The 24,350-nt window shown below is 48.1% G+C and overlaps 2 protein-coding genes across 3 annotated transcripts in view; both read right to left on the bottom strand.

Moving 5' to 3' along the window:
- Positions 1-19,260, bottom strand: part of PCYT1A (phosphate cytidylyltransferase 1A, choline) — a 25,749-nt gene extending 6,489 nt beyond the window's left edge. The window contains exons 1-7 of one of the 2 annotated variants that reach the window (XM_074834009.1): positions 19,197-19,260; positions 18,540-18,610; positions 8,566-8,706; positions 5,691-5,790; positions 3,240-3,356; positions 1,126-1,277; positions 232-310 (exon numbers count right to left, since the gene is read on the bottom strand). In XM_074834009.1, the coding sequence (XP_074690110.1) occupies positions 232-310; positions 1,126-1,277; positions 3,240-3,356; positions 5,691-5,790; positions 8,566-8,706; positions 18,540-18,560 (610 nt within the window). In that variant the 5' untranslated portion in view covers positions 18,561-18,610; positions 19,197-19,260. Of the gene's footprint in view, positions 1-231; positions 311-1,125; positions 1,278-3,239; positions 3,357-5,690; positions 5,791-8,565; positions 8,707-10,807; positions 10,942-18,539; positions 18,611-19,196 lie in introns of those variants that run through there. The other variant, XM_074834008.1, reaches the window with a different exon arrangement.
- On the bottom strand, positions 18,002-24,350 carry DYNLT2B (dynein light chain Tctex-type 2B). Its single transcript, XM_074834010.1, has 6 exons — positions 24,189-24,350; positions 23,556-23,689; positions 21,864-21,933; positions 19,197-19,260; positions 18,540-18,610; positions 18,002-18,099 (listed from the first exon to the last, which is right to left on the bottom strand). Exons 1-5 carry the CDS (start codon positions 24,254-24,256, stop codon positions 18,563-18,565), a joined length of 384 nt encoding a protein of 127 aa, XP_074690111.1. The 5' UTR covers positions 24,257-24,350; the 3' UTR covers positions 18,002-18,099; positions 18,540-18,562.

Genomic DNA, 24,350 nt, shown 5'->3' with positions numbered 1-24,350 from the left:
TCACAATAACTAGATTGGAAGTAGGAATTAATGCTGGGCAATGCGTGGCCTGGGACATTATGAAGGAGGGCTCAAAGCTGGGCTTCTTCCTGCCCTCAGAGGCTCCTGGGCAGACCTTGTTCCCAAAGGGGCACAGCCACTTCCCAAGGCATAATGCTGCCATACAGGGGCACAGGAGAAACTACAGCAGATCCCTGACAGGAAGCCCTGGAGAATCTGACCCAGACCCACCTGCTTCTTTTATATGCTTATAAACATCATCACTGCCAGCAGAAGAATAGGGGATGTCATCGTGTGCAACAAAGTCGATCTGAAAATTAAGCAAGCAATGCGAGTCAATATTTTGTTTTGAACATGCAGGTCTCCTGCTTTCTGTCAAGGGATGGTAACTTTTTGCTCAACACCTCCATGCAGGGATGTAACAGAACAGCAAGACACTTTCCTCTGTTAAAAAGCAACACAGAGCAGTCCCAGGTTTTCACTGGCAACTGCGTATCAATTGTAAGCACACACCAGAGAGGAAAGGCTGGGACTAAGGACACAGCTGTTTTAAGCTCCACAGAGAAATGGCTTGTTAATGGCAACAAGGGTAAACTAAGCAAACTCCCCTGGAGACTCCTTCACCTCCCAAAGCAGTTCAACAGATGTTAAGAGACTCCTTTCACTTTCTCGTACCAACTGATAAAAGACTCTCAGGACAGCTTGCCTGCTCTCCTGCTGCAGGGAAGCTGATGTAGATCTAATCTGCTCCTGCTGTGAGCAGGGAGTTGGACCAGATGCCCTTCAGAAATCCCTTCCAACCTATGTTATCCTCTCCCTACTGCGTCTCACACTAAACTGTAAACAACATCAACTTCTCATGGAACAGCTAGAACCCTGTCAGGCTTTTTCACCATGTCACAATCTCCACCTTATTTTAACATTACCTGCCAGCTCAGCAAATGCTTCTAGTCTCTCAAGAAACCCACTCAATTCCCATAACCCAGTTCATTCTATATTTAAGGAGTTTCTACAGAAACAGGTTGCTCAGGCAGAGGTCACCCCCATGGATGAATTCCTGCTGTAAACAGCAAGCACAGACAGAGGCTAATCAAAATTCAGAACAGATCAGATGTCACAAATTACCCTGTGCTCTGCCAGGAACTCGGGGGTGAGTGTCCACGGTGCATTTCTCACCACTTCGTCCACGTAGCGACAGTGCTGCACAGCGTCATACCGCTCATTTTCATTCATTACCGTGAAGCCCTTGAAGTTATGGGTTAGCTCATCACTGCAGACTGAAGAAACAGAGAACAGTGAGCCTGAGGTGCTTATCCCAGTGCTTTACAGCAAAAGGACCTTGCACACACCCCTGCTAAACCAGGCAATGCCAGCTGCTGCTGGCATTTTCAAACCCCACTCTTCTAGCCACAAAGCATCAGGAACAGGGAGAAGTACAGGCCACTAAACTCCTGGGCAATTCTAGGCAGGCTGTTTGGGGAATTTCTGCCCAAGCTGAGGATGACACCCCAAACCCTCAAGGTCTCTAGAACCTACAACGCTTATCAAGAAAAGCAGCCAACAGAGAAGACCACCCTCCTGTATGAAATGGCACCTGGGGGCCTATCAGGCAGAAATCTGCTTTTAAACCTATGGCTGTCTCAGGCTTGGAAACTGAAACATGAAAAAAACCACTGCCTAAGCTTCTGATTTCATAAAATGCCATACCACAGTCTAGTTCTTGGAAAGTTATATTAAAACAAAGGGTGAGTTCACAGCAAATCAAGTTAGCTTAATTATTATGTTCTATGAGAAAGTAAATGAACAGCTCTTCATAATCTGCAATGTAAGACATTGAGAAGGAGGGAGTTTTACTTGGTTATCAGACTCCAAAGTAAGCAAGGCTCTGCCAGTCTCACTGGTATTGGATGTATATATGTTCTAGACAAACAGATGATAAAGGGCGGGTGAGATTGTTCCCAGCTTGGAGCTAATGTTCCCTTGGGCTGTGGCCTCTTGCCTCAGTTCCTGGTGCAAGGGGAGCAGTTCATTGCCCTCAACCTCCTCACCAATCTCCCAGAAGCAGAGCTGTGGTTACACACCTTGCTACATTAACATGTTAATAGTTTGACCTGAAGTTATTTTCCTGTTTGATGTACAACATTTATCTACATGGGGATGTCCTTCCACCTGCAAGATCTCTAAGCTCAGTGCATTTTGTAGGTCGGAGCAACTATTTCAGCTCTCCTCCCATCCTTCCCCTTCCAGACACTGCTGTAGCACACACAAAAAATGCAGCGAGTGAAACTGTGTTAAGGAAACAAACTGCACAAAGACATTACAATTGCTCTATTGCAGGATCAGAGTCTCATTTTGCTTCAGGAAGCTAATGGTAATTGAGAAAACTAGTTGAAGGTATTCTCAGCTCTGATACTTTAACATCATTATGCAGCCTGACCAGAGGTCACCTCCTGATAGGTAAAACGCACAGCCTGACATGTCTTTAAGGTGGGTGAAGGTACGGGCACAGAGGCACTGTCTGGAAAGAGGCCAGTGTATTACAGCAGCCAGAAGAAATAGTTTTTTCCCCATTTTATTCTTAAAGGAGGCCTGGCTGAAACACCTCTGCTAGATCCCCTCAGACTGTCAGCAGGATATTCCTGGCATCATCTAAAGACTTTTGAATCTAACAGGCAAAATGGAGAACTTTTATTTGGAGAAATGGGGCCTCACTGACTTCCATGTGGCCAGGTATATGCCCAAGGAACCACTGTGATCTCCATGCTCCTAGTAGGACCTGTTTGGGATTAGCCATGAGTAATCGCCAGCAGAGAGCTGGAGAGGGGAAGTGACTTGCAGGGTGATACAGGTGACACAAAGCTCAGCCAGCCATGGAGAGACTGTTACTCATTCTTTAACTGTCTCATTCAAGAGGCAGATGCTCAATTGTCCCTAATATATTCTGATACTCAGATGTGCAACTCACCAGTATCTGTCACAAAATACAGGGGTCAAATTAGAACAGCATGATCAAAACTCTTTTCCTTAAGCACTCATTTGGTGCAGGGTATCTTTCTGCAGACATATCCAACTCTCAACATACTGCAATAAGACTCCAACAACACTTGGGACAACCAGCTGCAGCCAGAGCCACTGAGGCCATAAAGACAAAAACCCTGCTATGCCATCCATACGCGCAACCATGGACTGAGGTAAACTGTACTCCTATGACAGCCAAAGTCAACAAGGTCACTCCTTACCTCCAACAATGAGGTATGTGTTTGGGAAGAGGTTCTTCGCTTGCATCAAGGCCCGGGCATGTCCAGAGTGAAACAAATCAAATATTCCATCGGCATAAACTCTGACGGGGCGATCCACTGTGCCAAAGGGACAGAGAGACATTTGTGAAGATGCCTTCCTGGAGAAGCAGCTGCTGCCCATGCCCGCATTTGCGGACCTTCTGAAATTCATGGGGGTGTTGCAGAAAACTGGCAGAATGCAGAGCTGTAGCCGGGAAAGATTTGTGAAGAGAAACAGCTGGCGCTCTGCCTTCCCACATGGAAGCAAATGCAGCTGAGCACAGAGCTGAAATACAACCATGTTCAAAGACAGACTCAAAGCCTGCCACATATCCACCAAAACAAGGTGAAGGGAGACCAAGGGGAAAGCAGACCCTAAACATCTCCCTCCTATGGAAATCCGAATGCAGCATTAACTTTCTGCACAGCAGTGAGCTACCAGAGGGAAACTGGCCCAAATGTTTCAGAGGTGCTCAATCTCCCCCTGCCAGCCAGGATAGCATCTCAAGACCTTTTCAGCATCCTCCTCTGCAGCCCGCTGCTACAGCTATCAGTTTGGCTGAGGGACCAGACTGTTCCGATTCCCCACCAGCATCATTGGCTCCCCCAGACCCATGAAGTGTACAGCTTTATCCAAAAACCCAGCTGGACTACTCAAAGAAAAGCAGATACAAGTCTGCTGAACTGCTGGCACAATCAGCTAAATCCATAGATCAATAAGGAGGAACAAAACTTCCTCAGGCCACCTCTGCCAGGGGAAATTATAGCTCAGCTCTTTAAGGTCAACACAGAGGTAAAGTCAGATAGTCTAGCACTGCCACGTAATAGTAGGAGGCACCCTGACTTCTGGTCTCCTGGGACCATACAGGACTGTGGTCTTCTTGCTGCTAGTAGCAGAAAGCCACACATTCTTGGTATCCGGCACACCTGGGAACGGTCTGCTGCTCTCTGGCCCAATTTAGGCAGACAGACTCAAAGGAATGGTGTGAGCAGAGGCACACCAAAGCTGCGAGGAAAGGGCAGAGAGAAGACCTAGCTGGAGAGATGAAACCCCACAGGTCTGGGCAAGGCTCTGAAGGTACCTAGAGACAGAGCCTGGGAGGCAGCAAGAGGATGAGTTGATGCAAAGGTAGGGTTGTTAAATTCAAGCTAAGCAGGCTGTCCTCAAACTGACTGCTCTCTTACAATCACTTTTCAGCAAATCTATCTCAGTGTGAAGATGCCAGGAGGCTCTGGAGAGCCAAGGATCTGGAGATCTGAGACTGCAAAAGCTTTCCGTATGCCAGAAGAGGGCTGGTCCTGGCAAGCCTTTATTAAAGTGCAGTCATATTCTGGAAACTGCCTGGGATATCCTTCTCTTTTCCTCTATACCTGCACCAGCTGCAGTTGAGTATAAAGAGTGACAAAGAAGCATGCCGTGTATTTTAGTCTTAGCAGGCAGGAGAGGCATCACTGTTGAAATCAGAGACCTTTGTGCAGGTTCTGGAGTATTTCAGTTGGGAAATTACAGAATCACAGAATTACAGAATCATTCAGGTTGGAAAAGACCCTTGGGATCATCGAGTCCAACCATCAGTCCTACTCTACAAGTTCTCCCCTACACCATATTCCCCAACATCTCATCTAAATGACCCTTAAAATTAATGCGGACTGTGAAATGCAATGATTTCTAGAACCTCCAGCAGTAAACCACTGACAGGTCTCAGTCTGAGCTGGCTCATCTCTCAGCAGCAGTCAGGTAGGTAGAAGTGCACCATCTGTATTGTCTCTGTAGCCATAACAGAGAAGCCAAATAAGACAGCACTGTCTGCACACTCTGTTTGGCAAGAGTGGACAGCTATCCTTCAGGAGTCAGTCCTGCCTCTGTCTCCCCTTTGGACTTGCAATGAGAACAGTGTCTCTCCCAGCCTGGTTTAGAGAATAAAAGAACACATTCTCCTGCGTTTAATGACACTGACTTTAATTCAAATCCATGCTAGAACGGGACAGTTCAGACAAAGATACATGTTGGTTTTACTTGACCATTTTGAGTTTCAGCAAAGATTACTTTTAAAGTGCTTAACTTTAAGCTGCCTCAGACAAAGTAGTACAGAAAAACGTTCAGCTCTCATACTACTCTATAGCTGTCAGTGGCACAGGAAGAGCTAAAACACAAATATCTATTTGCTTCAAACAGTCCTACTGATGAAGGTACGGCTCCTCACACACACAAGCTCTGATTTCAGTTGTACTGGCAGGCCCAATTTCACAAGGGAACCATTATCTAATCACCAAAGCATTAACTAAGTCATTGGCTGCACACTTGGCCTGACACACAAGGTTGGTTTGGTCTCAGAGATATCACAATCATATCCACACCCCCCCTCCCATTTATACAATCCCTTTCCAGTCTTTTTTTTTTTTTTTACTTACAAGGGGTCCCTCTCATTGCTTCTTCGTATGTTACTCTGATGTATGGCTTGCTGTAATCGATTTCCACTTCATCTGAAAACGGAGCCGGTTCCCTCAGTCCCTAAACAGCCAGAGAAGGTTAGATGTGAGAACGCAAAGGTGAGTGCAGTAAGTAGCGGCAGCACTGCCACTGCAGTGTCCTAGTCACTGAGTGACTCACGGTGTCTCTCCACAATTCAAACACACGTTCTAAAAGACTAATTAGCGTTAAACCTCAAAACAGCCCTGCAGGGTGTCTAGTTTAAGTTTAGAGACGAAGAGAGAGAGAGAAAAGTAGAGTTAAGAAGATGACTGGACCCAGGAAAACTGGAGGCTCAGATCCGCAGCTGGTAACAGCAGACTTTTGACAAACAGCAGTTCACAGCAGCACAAGCCAAGCTTCATCAAACCTCACTGTCGCAGCTCCAGCTATGCCCACCTGGGCAAGACCATCACTTTGCTGTTCCTGAGTGCTTATGCTGTGATGTAAAAGCTCCTCGATTTGAGTATATGAATGAGCAGAAGAGCAATACCAACAGCAGCACAAGTTCCCAGAGAATGTGTGCATTGTCACCCATTTCTAAGCCATATATAACGAGAGACTGACCTCGACCTGTGGCAGAATAGCTCCAACTATTGCAGGAAAACCCCTCTAATCCGCTAGCTTGACCACAGCAGAATGTTTAATCAGCAGCTGAAGTCCAGGTATCATTTCTGGTCTCTTCTGAATGGAAACAAAACATCCACCCTTCTCATAACAGAACAAACAGCTCAATTTCCTTCTAGCCAGAAGGTGTGGGGCAGCCATGGATGTCTCTTTCCTGAGCCAGAAGACTAGGAAACAAACTTGCAGACCATTACAATAACACCTTCAAGCTGCAAAAATCTAATCAGCACTTTCCTCTCTGGCTTCCTGTCCCATTGCAGGATCCTGCCACGGTGCCCAGCACCACTGCAACCAGAAAGACCACTGGTATTATTGCCAATGTCATTCCTTATCAGAGTGCTCAAAGTGAAGCACAGAGTAACCACAGACCACTACATTCAAGCAGACTGATACTGCTGAAAATCTCCTTTAACTTACTGAGGCTCTAGTACTCATGTTTCACAGACCAACTCCTCTGCCAGAATCCTTACTGTTAGGTAAGGCCTACAGGTCTGTCCTTTCATCACTGCCATTGTATCTGGGACTTGTGAATAAAATCAAGTTTCTTTGCAGTTTGGTTGGCACATATCTGATATGAAGCTAGGAATAAAAGCATTAAAAAACCTTATCAAAATTATCAGAGGATCACAGAGAAATGTCCTCAAAAGTCCTGCCAGAGCCTTGCCCTTCCTCTGCAGTGCCCACGAGGGTCAGGACTCAACCTGATGTGCACAATACATCAGGCTTACGTGTCAGCAGGCTTGTTACCACCATCTGCTGCTGAGCCCTGCTGCTTCAGGGGAACACTCCACCAGCCAGCTGTTTAGCTGGAAATGGTAAAGGCTTCAAGGTAATGTCACAGTTAGTCAACACTATTGCTATAATAAAAAAAACTTTCACAAAAGGAAGAAAAAAATAAATCCTTCATCAGGAGGTCTGTGTTAGCCCTGTGGTTAAAAAACAGCCAGGAAATTTAGAAAGTTGCTAGATATTACTTGTCTTGTGCTGTTCATAAACAGATGCTTTATTTCTAACACAGGACAGACACCAACGAAGAGCAAGTGATTCCCATGGAATAACTGGCACACTTCTCTTTCCTTACTGAAATATGTGGGGTCTTTAAGAGGAACAGGGTGGGTTTTGACAACAGTCAAGGATATAAAGGCTCTGTGGGATAAACCACGCAACAGCTCAAGCCTCCATTCCCAACGCTTGCTTCCCCAGTTCTCACTGCTGGTGCTGCTCTTAGTTCGTTACCATCTGTCAAATGCTCTGGGACAGGACTGAAGTACTCCTGAAGAGCAAAACCTTGTTATCAAAGAGGAAATCTGCAACACATCACCATATTTTGCCAAGGACTATGACCCCAGTATGACGTGGCAGGGATGGTATCTGTTTTTTGACAGAGATAAGGAAAGAGCAACTAGAGCACACGTGATACGCAGGACAGCTCCAGGAAGAGGGCAGAGAAGAGCTGTTAAAAGCCCACCTTCACAATATTGCAGCAAGGACAAGTTAAAGTCAGCCCTTTACACTAGCATTAACTGGCACAGGCCCCCTTTAGAAGACACCCTGGCTGGCTTTAGCTTGTTAAAGCTGTCCCGGTGTTGATCTAGAAGGAGAAATCCTTTCAGTTCTTTTTTTTCTTCTGAACACTCCTGAAGTACAAGCAACATAAATGCAGTTTCCTGCCAGACCAAGAAAATCAAACGAACAGTCATCTTCCCAGTGTTTCAGAGCATGGATTCTTCTGCAGGTGCTTACAGACTTCAGACCCTCCTGCAGTTCCCCTGACTTGAAAGGGACTGCTTTCTGCAAGGTGCATGAGTTGTTTGTTTGTTTGTTAGGACTACTCCTCCCTCCCGCTGGGTCACTTAAGAAATTAACACTTACTTCTCCGTGGATATCTATATGCATGCCTGTTCGGGTTCAGCTTAAGTGACTAGAAACAAGCTGGACACACCACAAAAGCAGCTTAGCGACGTTTGCCTCAGACCTAATTTAAGCCCATGTTGTAAGTATGTTATTAGAATGAACAAAGGAAGATTTTAAACTGGCTTTGCAAGGATAGCTACCGCCATTTGCTTCTTCCCCCCATCCCCAAGTTGTTTTCTGTGTCCACAGAAAAAACATCCACATTTATCTTTCTGCTGTTACGGCTCAACGTACTAATCTCACAGGCACCTAAAGCTTCTATCTCTGTTTACTTACTAGTGAGCGTCGGGACATTTTTGGAGGGATTCCGTCCAGCTCTGTCGCCCCATTGGGGCCAGATCCATCTTTTCTTCTCTTTCGGGAATTCAGCCTGGAGGACGTCGGTGGCTCCATCTTGCCAAGCACGTCCAATAAGAACTGGAAGAAAATGGAGAGGGAGGGAAAAAAAAAAAGGGGATATTTCTCAGCTCTTCCAAAGCAGAACCAGCCAACAGCAGGCACAGTGTACAGAAGGTCAGCGCAAAGACACAGCCACCTAACAAGGGGCTTAGCCAGTTGTATTTGGCATCAGCTGCCAAGGCTTGACAAACAGTGCTTGGTGGGAATACTAAATCATTTAATGAAACTCAGAGCTGTTCTGCAGAGAGAAGCATGCAGCAGTCAGCCGGCTGGAGAGAAACTCGAACAAGAGTTGCAAGTTATAAATCATTACAAGGATAATTACGCTATTTTAGCATCTGAAAAGCAACCTAAGGATTAAGGCATGCCCCATCCACATTCAGTCAGCACTCTTCTACCCTTCTGTGTCCCCCACTCCCAAGACAGCTGGTGGGTGTGCTGCATCTCTGTACAATCCTGAAGAGAGGAAGGAGCAGGTTTAAGCAGGATAAGGATGAGGGAAGGGGTGCAACACATGGTCAGTTATAACTTAAATAACTAGCTGGCTTGCTGTTTGCTTTGCTGTTTGTGTAAAACCAAGCTGCAGCTCCCCAGTGGGGACAGCTCACCTTGGGATGGCTGACACCATGCTCCCCTTCATCCCCTGTCCCCACCACAGTGGTGACTCAGCCGACAGTGAAGCAGATGCTGACACCACATTAGGCCACACTTACTTATGGCACTTTATGTACCAGGTTGTAATTAGTGGTGGTTCAGCTGAGCTGCTTCTGTGATGAATAGACAGACAGACAACCAGTTTGGGACAGAAACTGTGACAGCTATCTGGGAGTAAGCTATCTGTGCTTTTGAGCTGGTGTCATTGTACCTTCTCAAAAGGGCCCTGGAGCATTAGGAAGCCCAGCAATTCACACAGATGAAGCAAAACTAGGGATTTACAGAAGGGCATGGCAGCAAACATTCACTTTTCAGCTGCTACAGGAGTTAGAAATGGGTGCTAGATTTGCAAAGTTTGTAACTAAAGAGCAGCATTCTCTCTCTTGCTCACTTCAAGTGTGCAGCTCTCCAGCGCAGCAAATGGCACTTCTGACCTGCCATTCCCGAGAGCAGCATGACCTCTCCGCCCAGGAATGATGCCTACGTGCATGCCTCAACACCCTAATAAGAGCCGCGTGGAATTTAAAACGTCTCCGCACCCACATACAGTGGGTGTGCTGGAAAACATTAGGTGGGGCAAGTGAGAGGTATGAGAAAGGGCCGATGTCCCTCTAACACCACCCCCCTCCTCAGCAGAGGGTCTCTGCTGAGTGCTCCTGCTTGGGATGAGCTGGGACTGTCCTCAGTAAGGGCCACCGGGCAAAGCTCTGCTGTTCAGCAACCAAGAAGTGTGGGCTTTGTGAAAGACCGCTGTTAAGAAGCAGACATAATGACTGGACTTACTCAAGCACAGATGATTCCAGGTTAAGGAATGTTCCAAAGTAAGGAGTCAAACGCAGTTTAGTAACACATGAACATACCGCTCTCCCCACCTAGCATCAACGAGATGGTACCTTATGAACAGTGATAGGGCCAAACATAGCTGAACTGGTTTTGGGCTACATGCATATAAATATCCCAAGCTGGTCTGCTAGACCTAACACAATGCACTAAGAATGGGAAAAGAGAATCTTAGGTGAGTGGGGAGCCAAAAAATATTGGGGAGAAGACAAAAGTGACAGTGAAGAGCAGCCACAAGGACATTTCAGAACCGCATGAGCCATCCAGCACTCACTCCACAATGCCTGTGAGTCAAGTTTACCGAGTCTCCCCCACTCCAGTAATTAATTTACTATTTTCTAACAACAGACAAACATACAGGAGTGTGCAAGAGCAATTGCAGGCAAAAAGAGTTTGTAACCCTGAGCTCCAAGTCTTCAAACACTTAAGTAAACATTTAACTTTCAGGCAAGATCTGTGCTATAAATGCAGCAGCTTCTAGAGTGACTCTCTGAAAACACAGGGTATGACACAAGTAAGTCTTAGGTTTTGCAAGGTGCCATCTTGCAAGCACACTCTGTATCAGTTGTTTACTTCACCACCATGGTCCTAGCAGAAACCATCCAGTTCACAAAAAGCAGCAGACCTCTGTCTCTGGTTCCAGTAACCCCAGCATCCATAGAAACAGTGGGAGGAAACAGCAGCAGGTTTTCTTGTTATTTGGTCAAAATAATTTCACTGTGCTTCAAGTCACCTGTCGGTCTCTGACCACTTGTTTTCCTTCATTTCAGAGAGAATGAAAAGGTCTGTTAATGTTCTGAACACAGTTATTCCGAACCACTGCCCAGGAAAACGTTAAAAAGCACCGGCCGAGGCTCTGGTGCTGAAGTATGGACATAGCAGCCTCCACGCACAAACAGGTGAAGCTCTTCCTTCCCATGCGAGCTTGGCCCATCAGAGCAACCAGACTTCTCTGCTCACGAGTACACTCTCTGCTGAGTTATTACCAGCATCTTGCTGCTGGGTGCAGAGCTCAGGCCAGCCAAAGAACTGCAGGTTACAGTACAGGACAACACCATGCTTTATGCAGCACTGTCCGAGCCCAGGAGAAACCCCCAACAGCTTCTTCCAACTGCTCCCACACCCAACCATCCGCTTTCCTCCACTCTAATTCACTTTTCCACTTCTCAGGGTATATGTAGTCAAATGATGGCAAACAATAGCTTAAGTGAATGGATTTGCATTAAATAAGCAGCAGTGGTCAGACAGCTCCAGCCACCCAGCAGCAGCTCCACCTGACATACCAAGGGAGAAACCTACTTCAAGGATGGCGTAAATATGCTCCATCTGCTCTGATTTTACAGGCTAGATGTTGCTGAAGGAGCTTCTGCAGTGTCCGGATAGCTGGGCTGGGCACCTCATGAGTGACACAGCTCTGCTAATTACTCCAATTAATGCAGATATTAAACAATAATTTTAACACTCTTCAGAGCTTTAAAACCTCTATCCTGTGGCTAGTGTGTTTCTGGGAAGTCTTTCCAGCACCAAACTTGTCTTCATTAAAAACTGGGAACATGTTGCTTTTAAAAACAAACCACACCTTGCTGCGATAAAGCTACTAATCTTAGAATGTTTCATTTTGACCCAAATGACTAAAATAGCATTCCAAACAATTACTAACAGTGGGATTCAGCATCTGTAGCTCAGCTTAACATGCGAGGACACAGCTTTGCCTACCCAAATGCAGAAAACACTGACTGTTCTAAAATTAATTACATTTGCAGCAGATGGGGAAGGGGAAAGAGAAGATAGGTAACTCTCAAAGCTCATTCTGAAAAATTCCAAGATAAAAATCAGGCATAACCAGAAGACAGACCCCTGTTGTAAAATACTAACATCGTTCTATTTTGTTTAAGGCATCACCCTCCCGCATTACTGAGTCTGTGCTAAACATGAGAAACTGTTTACTAGGAGCGAAGTTAAGACGTGCCCCACCCTGGAAAGCCATGGACAGATCACTGTCTCCATGACACTTTACAGAATCACAGAATCACAGAATTGTCTAGGTTGGAAAAGACCTTGAAGATCATCCAGTCCAACCATCAACCCAACATTAACAGTTCCCAACTACACCATATCCCTCAGTGCTAAGTCGACCTGACTCTTAAACACCTCCAGGGATGGGGACTCCACCACCTCCCTGGGCAGCCCATTCCAATGCCTAACAGCCCGTTCTGTAAAGAAATGCTTCCTAATATCCAGTCTAAACTTTCCCTGGCGCAACTTGAGGCCATTACCTCTTGTCCTATCACTTATTACTTGGTTAAAGAGACTCATCCCCAGCCCTCCGCAACCTCCTTTCAGGTAGCTGTAGAGGGCAATGAGTTCTCCCCTCAGCCTCCTCTTCTCCAGACTAAACAACCCCAGTTCCCTCAGCCGCTCCTCGTACGACATGTGCTCCAGACCCTTCACCAGCTTCGTTGCCCTTCTCTGGACAAAATACTTAGGGCTCTGCTTCTGAAACTTATTTCTTTGGTGCTCATCCTGTATCAAAGAAGCACCTTGCATCACCTGCCAGCTGGCTCACCCATGGGCTCTGCGAGGAGCGACCAACTGCCAGGCGGGAGAAGAGCTGCTCTCCATGTCAGGGAATCACTCCTCTCAGTCCCGAAGTGCAGATATTGAATGAAGGAGGAGAAGTGGTTGAAGGGAGAAATAGGAATTTTCTTTAAACTGTGGCAATAATAGCCTTCAGAAATCATCCAGCACTTTGCTGAGAGTAATACTACAAAGGTCAAGTCATTTCCCACTGAAACGCAGCCACTTCTGAGAGGGAAGAAGGACAAACATTGATTACCACAAATTAAAAAAAATATAGGCAAGGAAGGAATTTAAAGCTTCTCCCTTAGTGTGAGTTAACTACACCATCATCCGAGGTGGAATTTAACCGCAACACCAAAGTTAACGCCACTGGCAGATGGAGAAGGTCAGAAAGGTGCAACAAATCTTCTTGCTTAGCCAAAGCTATATCTCACTGTCTGCATCTTCATGGACAGTACCGATGTTTTGTTTAGCCTTAGTGGTATGCTTGCCTCACACGACACCAGAGAAGCAGATGAGATATTTCTGCACCCTAAGCACACTGATGGCATGAGAACCTGGCCCATCTGTATTCTATGAGTTTTCTGTCCCAAGGAATTTCTTGAAGAGTATTATAATCTGCAGACCTACATGCAGTAGCAGGATTTCTTCTGCTACTTCCACTGCTTTTCACTTGCAGATTTATGTGCCAGGCAACATAAATCCTGCTACTTAAACTCGAAGAGCGTGCAAAACAAGAGCTGACTGCAACAATTCAGTAAATGCTCCAGCCCAAAGCTGCTGCCTTTGCCACCCGAGATCCAAGTCAGGGCAAGACTGGCACACTGGAGCAGCGAGGCCCCTCTGACACCCACAGCTCTCAAGCTCCCCGGGTGGCACTGCCTGCTCCCGGGTTCCCCTATCATCCCTCTAAACTTAGAAGGCGTTGGCAGTCAGATGTGACTGTCATGTGCTGCTTTGCCTACAAGATCATTCCACTTTACAGGAGCAAGCCATTTCTCTTCTGCTGACTCATCTGCAGGCAAATACTACTAAACTTTGCACTCTGCCAGCTGTCTGCAGAGAATTGCCTTGACACATGGACAGCACGTAAGCGAGAGCCTCAGAGAAAAGGAAGAAGTCCTGTCGCTTCAGATAATTCCCCTGCCAGGCTGTAAAGTACCCAAAGGACCTCCTCAATCATGGGGAGAAGAGAATCCTTTTCCCCCTGTCCTCCCCCACCTCCAACCCAGTTTACAATTAACCTTACTGGTGTGTATCCCTGTAGAGATCTGTTGTAGACAAAAAGACTCGGAAGAGGTTAATGATGGAAGACTCATCACAGACTCCCGGAGAAACTGATGAAAGCCTGTTTACAAGATGAGGGTTAACCAGTACATAATTACCAGCAGAGATCAGGATCTCTTTCCAATCCATGCTTAAAAACCTTGCCCAATCTCCAAGGCAACTTCATTCCCAGGCTTGCCAGGCCCAGCTCTGCCCCCATCTCCAGACTGAGAGCATCTGCTTGAAAACTGAGCGCAAATGGCTATGACCCAGCCTGCTCACCTCCAGAGAAGACTGCAACTCTCCCCAGCACGGCTGCTCTCCCCACAGTCAGCATCTGCTCTATCTAGACAGTCTAAGCCCTCAAGCCCCTCACAAAGGTTACTGCAGGATCTGGCAGGCAGAGCCCTGTCTACACTTAAAACATAAACTCCTTCAGCTACTCCGATTGAGCAAAAGCAGCTATCCTGCAGCATATTAATAGCCACATGAATGTATCAAAGGGATTCCAGTTCAGTCAGTGCCACACAGTGGTCCAACGGCATCCAGACCCAGACCTTTGCTATACTGGCTAAAACAAACCCCCAAGCCTTGCCTCCCCTACTGCTACAGGCAGGCTGATAACATTTTCTCAAGCAGAGCTCGAGCATGCAGAAGATCTGGTACCAGTGTCCTGCAAACAACGAAAAGATGCTGCTTTTCACCAACAAGGTCCCAAATGGCTTAAGATAATTCTAACACCACCACAACTGAAACTGCAGTGTGATCACCTAGGCAGCGCTGCTACCAAATACACACAAAAAAAAGAGAAACTGCTGGCAAGACCTTTGTGAATTCACAGCCCTTCTGGGTACACCATAACCCCGAGGCACTGAGTGTCCTGGCATGCGACAAAGTCTCTGCTGCAGTTAGCAAAGCAGCAAGAGTGGGGTTTATGCAGAATATCAGAGAAGATTTGGAGCCTGCCCAGGGACAGTAAAGTACAAAGATGGGCGGTCATTCTGTCCTGACTTCTGTGTTGCATCGTGTTTCGTTTTTAGGGCTTAACAACAGAGCCTTTTGAGACTTCAGGAGGCGACCTCCTTTAGTAGGTTTACACACCAATACCAAATCCTTGCTTCAACAATCATTGTTTGTGGCTCATCTTTCAGTAATTTCAAGGGAATTACAATCCAGATCTTGGACCAAGAAACTTCCAAGTCATGAATTTTAATAATTCCGTATATACAGGAAATTTCTTCAGGAAATAAAGCACAGATATTTGCCATCTGAATTTCAGAAGAAGATACGGTGGCTGTCCTCAGCCCCTGGAGTCCTGCAGATGGAACCCCCACCAGTACCTGCCTCTGACCACGCCAGTCTCGGCCAGCTGCAGGCTGGGGACCTTGTGCTGCAACAGCACAGGGTGGGGACAGAGGAGGGAAGGCCACCTGCAGCGTCCTCCACCTCCCTCCACAGCGAGCAAGGGCTGCTGAGAAGTGTTGCAGCTCTCAGAATTCCTGCAGACTTTAACTCTAATTACACAACCATTAATCAGCGCAGCCAGGACTCTGGTGGACACAAAAAGCGGGTTAGAGAGGGTGTGTGCCTGCGCAGCAGCTAGGTCACACCTTCCTTCTCCACAGTCAGGGCCACCTCCTCGTGGTCCTCCTCTCTCCCCAGGCCTTGGCTGTGTTCTCGAGGTGGGGGGATGTCCCCCAAAGTCCCCACGCTCCAAGTCCTGGAGGTGTACTCCAAAAGTTTCCCAAAGCATCTGCTGCTGTCTCCTCTCAGCCTGTCCCCCGCCCGCAGCCGGTCCTGCCATCCCCTGAGCATTGTGCCCGAGCCCCAGCCCCTCCCCAAGCCCCCACAAAGGGGAAGCAGCTCACCATGTCCCCCCCAGCAGACACTGCCCCCTTGCCTGAAGCCAAGCGTCCCGTGTCCCACCAGCCAGCGCCTCCCAGAGCCCCCCTGCCCCACCCAGACGGGGCTGCCCCATGCCTGTGCCACGGCCACCCCGCGGGAGGGAGGTCCTGGGCAGGGACCCTGCCTCACCCCGCAGCAATGGCGTGAGCTGCCCCTCATGTGCCTCCAACGAAACCCACCCGCCTGCCCCCAGCCCCGGTGCCGGGCACCCCTGGGGCCCCACGGCTGTGCCCTTCCCCATACAGCACCCCAGGGGGATGCCTGTCCCCAGCGCCTCCCCACAGGGTCACCCCCCACAGCCACCCCAGTGCCCGCCTCACATGCCCCAGTGCTAGACCCTACAACCGCCCCAGTGCCCCCCTCAGTGCCAGCCCCCCGGTGCCCCCCAGCTCCCCGCTGACTCGCCCCCCAGCGCGCCGCCGGCCTCACGCACCTCCGCAGCCCGGCCCGGTCTGGCCCGACCCCGCCGCCGCTGCCGGAGCCGCTCCCGGCGCCGGCCCCGCCCCGCTCCCGCCAACGCCAACGGGGCGGCGGGCGGAGCCGCTGCGTGTCGGGCCGGGGCGGCAGGAAGGGACCGGCCGCGCCCCGGGAAACCGCGCCTGGAACCTCCGTTCCGGCTCGCAACGTCTCCGCCCCCACCCCGGCCCCGTAGGGTCGCAGGTGCCCCGGGGCTCCGCGCGCGGACCGGGGCCCAGCAGCGGCGGAATGGCCCAGCGGAGGTTTGCGGCTGCGGCCCACAGCGCTGCCCCGCCGCCCTTCCTCTGCCCAGCGAAAATTCCGGGGGTTACGGAAGGAGGGAGCCAAGCACCCCTAGAGCAGAGCTGGCAGCTCGGGGCCACGGTGGCTCCGTGGCAGCCCTTCACCCTCCTCACGGCCGGTCTCGTCCCGCCCGCGCTGGAACTCCAGGCAGGAATACCGGCCTGAATCGCTCCGGCAGCTGCTTGGTCTTCCCGCAGGGAAAGCACAGCACCCTGCACCTAGCCCAGGCCACCGCCAAGGGTGTCCGGAGCTGAACTATCACGGACTCAGACCTGCTTTGTACAACGCCTTTGCAGAGCAGCTGTTAAAAAACCTCCACAACGGAGCAAGCGAAAGGTGGAAAACCGTGATTTATCGCCGTGACTCGGTAGAAGTGTCAAAACAAGTCTGAGGGCACATACCATCTCCTGGCAAATGTCTTTATGTTTCACTGTTTCCCAAAACTTGCACTCCCAGGCTTGCGCACAAACTGCACACCACCATTGCATCCTCTCTGCAGTTCCCTTCACGAGCGACAGCCACAGGTACCAGCAAAGCAACCAGGGAAGACACTCGCTATTTCCCATCAGAGGAAAAATCAGAGGAAGCCGCTTCCAAACAAACATCATAATCAGGAGTGTGCTGCCTCCAGGGTTGTAGCCAAAAGAGCGATTCTAGAAGATGCATTGTAATTTGTTACTTCCCCGCCTTCCAAGAGCTGTGTGGACAGGAGTTCTGCTCTAACAGTCAGTGAAGGTGGGATTCAGGATTCACCTCACCCAGCTTCAGCACTTGAAAAGCCATTCATGCCATTAAAATTGTTCAGCTATGCTTGCTCCTTGGTCAGCACCGAGAGAACAGGCATCGCCACAGGGCAACGCATCCCATCTCTCGACTGGCATCTGAGATGCACTCTGGTGGCACCCACTCTCTCAGGAACTAACCTGGTCCTCTTAACTTTTGGGGATATGAGAGGCTTTAGCACTCCTTCTACAGCAGCCTTTTCTACTGCTCCTTTCCGGGGCTGGAGCCGTAACAAATTTGGGCTCCAAACATCCACCCTCATATCCCAAAACAATTACAGAGAAAGCACTGCAGTATCTGCCGACGAGGGCAATGAGCAGTGATTACAGTGTCCATGGGTGCCAAATTGCACCAAACCAATGAGGAGTTACAGCAGGGAGGAGTTTTGGCAGTTGTGGGGCGTGCAGGCTGCTGGCCTGACCTAATGTCCTAAATACCTCATCTTCCTATCCATTAATACCATCTCGTGTGACACAGCTGGGATCCACAGCCCAATTGTTATGGGAGTCACAGGAACAAATCTGGATAACCAGAATAAGAGGCCAGCTTTAATGGTTAATTTACAAAGAATCCTCAGAAAATGCTCATCTGAGAAGCACAGGCAAGCCATCCAGGCTAGTGCACCTTGTAGAGTGAAGGAAAAGGACAAACAGAAGTGGCAAGGGTCAATGCACAGGAGAGAAAATAGTAAATACATAGATTTATTATGTTACATTTCTTATAAATATTTCATTCATTTCAGAAAATTAACAAAAATAAAAGCAACAAAACCCTTTCAAGATGAAAGTTGAGTTTGCCTTAGAAACAAAGGCTATTGGCAATACACTTTTAGGACAAAGCCAACACGCTATATAAAAACGAAGGGCAATTTAAATAAAGGACGTAATAATACTGTGCTTAAAGCTATATCAAAATCCACAAGGAAGAAGGAATGTCGTAGTGTGTAGAACAGATGTAGGACATGCTTTGTAGAGCTGTTATTTTGTTAGGTACTAAAGGAAGAACATGATGCTTTTGTGCATGTTAACAAGAAATACCCTAAAGCATTCTCCCCCACCTCTGACCTTCTGTGCAATGTTTACCATCCTCAATAGTAGAAGCAGCCAAACGCAGCTACCACACAAAACAGGCTGTCCTGGGGAAAACAGAGAAAGGCGCCATGTTAGTAAAGGCAAGCTCTTTGCTACTCCAACTGAAAAGGCTAACCTAAGGGAACATTTAGACCAGAGCATAACCTTATATTGCAATTTTCTGTCTTTCAGTTAGTTTCTTATTCACCTCACTGGTGGTATAACCCAGGGCAGTGTGTCTGAATGCCAGAAATTGCTTCAGTTTACTCCATCCAGACACCTGCAGGTGTCTAGGCGTGAGTTTAAAATAAAATAAAAATAAAATAATCATGAAAACCCTGACTTTTGCTCAGCCATACGCCATGGCAGCAGTTCAGCAAAGCATATAAAAAAAGACTTTATCTCTTGTGTTCCCTCTCCCCACCTGTAAAATGGTGACTATGACAACTTTTGTACAGTACTGTACGACCTACTCAGGAAATAAGTTTTACTTATTTTTTACAAATGTTTTGGGAATGACGACATAAATCATACTGTTTCAGTAGAGTCTTAGTGGTTGGTTTTTCTCCACTCCACATTTAAGGTCACTCTGCCTCTCATACAAAAGCAAGTAGCTTTACACTTTCCCAGGGTAAAGCAGCAGATACTTACATTCATGTACACATCGTGAGCATAGCTGTCAGTGTCAGCATCCCAGAAACATCGTGCAGCCATACTAGACAAAGAAGACAGAGAACAGCCATTACCCACAGAGTTCATATATAAGGACCTAAGTGATCACAGATGCCTTCCTTGAAAAGCAAACTGAGCTTCCTTTACAGATAAAGGAAACTGGGAGCATTCTCCTGAATCCTGAGCCTAGATCCCCATTGCAGAATTCCACATGCCGTAACCTGCTCTGTATGTTGATCAAGCTCCTCATCACCTACCAACCCTGCTACCTCCACTGTGCAGCAGAGCTTGAAACCTCATTGCTATGGTGCTTAAGAACATTTGACTTCTGGCCTGTGCGTATTGGTGGCTAAATTAGCTTATTTGCTCTTGTCCTTCACCTCCTGCACCCTCGTGGTATGTACCCCCAATTTATTTATAGAGACCTATCGTATTCCTTGGCAGACATCGTGTTACTACACCACGAGCTAAGCTCTTCTAGTCCTTTCATGGCAGGAGCGTTGATCTGCTTCAGGGCAGGAAGGCACTACAGAGGGATCCGGACAGGCTGGATTGACGGACCGAGGCCAACTGTATGAGGTTCAACAAGGCTGAGTGCCAGGTCCTGCACTTGGGTCACAACAACCCCAGGCAACGCTACAGGCTTGGGGCAGAGTGGCTGGAAAGCTGCCCAGCAGAAAAGGACCTGGGGGTGTTGGTTGACAGCTGGCTGAATATGAGCTGGCAGTGTGCCCAGGTGGCCAAGAAGGCCAGTAGCATCCTGACTCGTATCAGAAATAGTGTATCAGCACTGGTGAGCCACACCTTGAATACTGTGTTCAGTTTTGGGCCCCTCACTACAAGAACGACACTGAGGTGCTGGAGTGTGTCCAAAGAAGAGCAACGAAGCTGGTGAAGGGTCTAGAAGACAAGTCCTGTGCAGAGCAGCTGAGGGAACTTGGGGTGTTTAGCCTGGAGGAAAGAAGGTGCAGGGGAGACCTTATCACTCTCTACAACTACCTCAAGGGAAGTTGTAGTGAGGTGGGTGTCAGTCTCTTCTCCCAAGTAACAAGTGATAGGACAAGAGGAAATGTCCTCAAGTTGCACCAGGGGCGGTTTAGATTGGGTATCAGGAAAAATTTCTTCACTGAAAGGGTTGTCAAGTGTTGGAACAGGCTGCCCAGGGAAGTGGCTGAGTCACCATCCCTGGAGGTATTTAAAAGATGTGTAGATGTGGGGCTTAGGAACATGGTTTAGTGCTGGACTTGGCAGTGCTAGGTTAATGGTTGGACTGGATGATCTTACAGGTTTTTTCCAACCTAAATGATTCTATGATTCCATGATTCATATCTATACTCTCTGTTCCCTGACCATCCTGCTGGCCTTCTACACCTGCTTCAGTCCAAGCCTTACCCTGAAGACAAGCGACCAGGCTGTAACACGGTATTACAGATGAGACCTCGCTACTGCCTTGTCTAACGTCACTAACACTCTCCTTTCTCTGCTGCAAATGCCCAGCTCCCTGCCTGCCCCAGTCAGTCTCAGCTGATGGCATCCCTGCTTGTAGCACAGCGTGTTGTTCCTAGTCCCCACACGTATGACTTAGTGTTCTAAGACTGTTGAACTTAATCCTTTTTTTTTTTCCATCACCTTAGCCCTCAGGGTCATTCTGCTTTTTTTTCAGTCCAGTATTCCACTCTGCCTCTGGAATATCCTGGTTACTCAGTATTTTGCATTGAGGATTAGTGATCATGCTTCAGTCTTGCCTCCTGTCTACTGCAAATCAGAGAATTTCCCCAATTGCCCTGTCAGTCTGTGTTGCTGAGCTTCCCATTTCAGATCAGACCACCTGATTGAACTGTTCACCCTGGTACGGTGCTTCTGGAGCAGTCTGCCTGCAGACAGACATTCCTGACAAAAGCCTGAACAGCAGGTACAGATATTCCTGCCTGACCTCCAGAACAGGGAGGCAGCAGATCTGATTACAGCTCTGCTGCACTTATCTTCTGCTGGAGTACCAGCCACAATAACAAAGATAAGCCCAGCAGATAAAGCACATAAACCTTGTGGGTTGTTCACTTTTGTCTTCTCCCTACTCACTATTAATGGAAAGCTACAGCCCACTACCTTAGCCAAGAGGAATTCTTTTGTCTGACTGCAGGCATCTGGAGCTAGATTGCAAGTGCTCAGCAACCACGTCTAAGGCTTGATTCCCATGACAGTATTGCATGGGAATAAAAGAAGTTTAAACTTCTGAAAAATGCATACCTGGGGGGATTAAATGCAAATGAAGTACTTATGGGAACCTGACTTTAGACAGAAGTGAACTACCATGGCTTGTGCTCCAGAAGGGCCTTGAGAATGGACTGGGTGTGTGCTCTAGTTCATCATGAATACAAGGTAAAATGCCTTTCTGCAACACTCCTCACAAATGCTTTTCAGCATTTCAGCTTGCTAAGAACCACCATACAGCCAATTAGCACCAGGTAATTAAATCAGCCACAATCCAAGCCCTCACTTGCCACTTAAAGAGAAAAGAAAGTGCTTTACACTTTATGATTTCCTTGTACTAAGGAAAGTTGGAAGCAGCTTCCAAAGAAAAAAAAAAACCAAACACCCAAACCCAACAAAAATTACAGAAATACAATTAGAAAATGCAAAACTTACTTCACTCCTTCTCCTCTCTGCTCTCCAATGACGACTTGCACCACCATTTTGTACCTGTCAAATCCCTCCTCTGGAGAGAAAGAAAAAGGTAATAGTGAGAGCAACAACTTGTTTAAAATATTAACCCAAAACAGGTCACAAAAAGCTAAAGATTTCTGGTTAGAAAGCAGTGTCCTGTACAAGTCCACGGAATTGGCAAAGCAGACAGACTACCTCACAGCTTCATTTTCCTAGGTTTCCATGGTCTTATTAGAGTTAAAGGGTGAACAGGGTATTTGGCATCTGTCAAAAGATGCATGTAAGGCAGGAGACAACCCTGAACAGCCACACTATACACAAGCATTCTACTTCGACAACTTTCAAGACCTGAACACATGGAAAGAGTGTAAATAAGGCTGCTGGTGGACAAAATCCCATTTGAGAAATTTGGCTTATTTTAAAACTGTTCTGATGCAAGGGTATTGCAGAGGTTTTTCTGCCACATAGGTGTTTCTTTTGCTTCTGAGCTGGAATAAAAGGCCACATAAAAGCATACGTGGGTCTCCGTTATGTGTCTGCAAAGATACGCAGTTGTTTTACAATAGCAGAGAAATACCTTTGGGGCGCAGGCCAGATCCAGTCAGGCCATGGCAATGTTCCAGAAGCCAAATCAGAGCAAGCACATTTAAAATAAAATATAGACGCTAATGCCTGCCTTCCATAAAGCAGCATCCCAGGAAGACTCCGGCACACTGCTTCCACTGAAGGATTGAACACAACATGCTGGGTCTGGTAACATGCACCATGTCAATGCTTATCAGAGATGCCAGCAGATACAATGGCCACACAGGGCCAGTCTCGCTTCAGGCTGCTGCAACTGTGTTTACAGATTACTGAAGCCAAGCCCTGTGCATATGAGCTCGGCATCAACACATGCTGGGACTACAGCTGCTGCTGGTTTTAAGGCAGATGCGTAACTCTGGGAGAAGCATAAATCAACGGTTCCTGCTGAGGGTGACGGTATGTCTGTGTCACCATGTCAGGCCAGCCCAGCGGATAGAGCACCAGCCCGTCCCCAGAAAGAAGGCAAAAAAAAAAAAGTGACCGCGCAAACACACATCTATGTACTTGTTCCAGCACCGAACACAGCGAACACCTGCTGGAGCCTAAAGTTTAGTTCTTGAACTCAAAAATGTTGGAGGGCATCCAGCGCAGCACCTCCATGACCTTTCTCCAGTGCTGTAAGAGTGTAGTTACACCCCTCCTTGGCTGACTGTGCTCCTAACTCTCTCCCACTTTGCTGGTCGCCCTGGGCCTTGTTCCGATCTCCCTGCTATTCCACACTGACCCAACTCTGATATAACTTGTAGCAGAAAAAAAAGCAGGAACGGTTCTGTTTATTGAAGCAAGAAGCAATGAAGCATCACTTCTTCTTTCTTTCTCTAATGCAGCTACTTTCCCCCTGCTGCCCCTCCAGGGCTGACATTCCGCACCAGGCAGTATATATGAAAACAAATCTTGTCTGCTTGAATTAGGTTTCTAGTTCTGCAGGCAAGTAACGTATGTATATAGGCCAGAATGTTTCATAACGGTAGACTCGAGTCAGTCAATGGGGCAGAAATAGATTTCAAGAATAAAGTAGGAAAGAGGGATTTTGTCAAAGGTAGAGGGCACAGTAAGAAAAGAAACAACTTCCCCAGCAAACCTCCTTACCTTTCAGTCTGTCTTTTATTGTCTCTGATAAAGACTTTGTAAGCTGAGGCATTTCTTCTGGGATGTACTGTACATTGGCCAGCTTCTCTTTCAGTATTGCATGAATGCATTCTTTCACTGTGGATGATTTAAATCTATCAGGACAAAAAAACAGCAACAGAAGGCCCAGAAAGTTCACACAATGTGTAGAAACATACATAACACCACCTGGGAAAATTTAGCTTTCACACATTAAAGAAAAATGACAAATGAAAAACCATGGGGGAAGAAAAGCCCAGCTAAGATGGATATACTTAACCAGCCCTACCAAAAGCCAAACACCCATAAACACAGGTGTGAAACCAGCCCCACCAGAGGCTGCCCCTCCAGCAGCGTCCCCCACTGGTCAAAGTTGGTCTGGCAGCCCAGTGCCTCCCCCAGTCCCCAAACCCTGGGAGCTCCCCCATTCCGAACACCCCCACCCAGCACCCATAGCTCCACGCCAGCCCCCCATGCCCAGGGACCCCCTCCCCGACAGTTCCACCGCAGCCCCCACATCCCCAGAGCTGCTTCCTCAGACTCAGAGCCCCCAGGGCCCCCCCGCCCCCTGGGCCCCAGCCCGCCCCCTGGGCCCCAGCCCGCCCCCCGGCTCACCGGCGCTGGAGGCCGGGCCGCAGGCTGTACGTGTTCCCGGCCCCATCGTCCGGGCCCAGCTCGCCCATGGCCGCAGCCCGCCGTAGGCCGCAGCCCCCCCGCAGGCCGCACCGGCGTTGGTTACCCCGGCAACCCCCGCCACTTCCGCCTCCCTTACGTCAC

The sequence above is a fragment of the Strix aluco genome, chromosome 9 (genome assembly GCF_031877795.1).
Source record: "Strix aluco isolate bStrAlu1 chromosome 9, bStrAlu1.hap1, whole genome shotgun sequence".
Lineage (NCBI taxonomy): Eukaryota > Metazoa > Chordata > Aves > Strigiformes > Strigidae > Strix > Strix aluco.
This window is presented reverse-complemented; position numbering and strand designations above follow the sequence as displayed.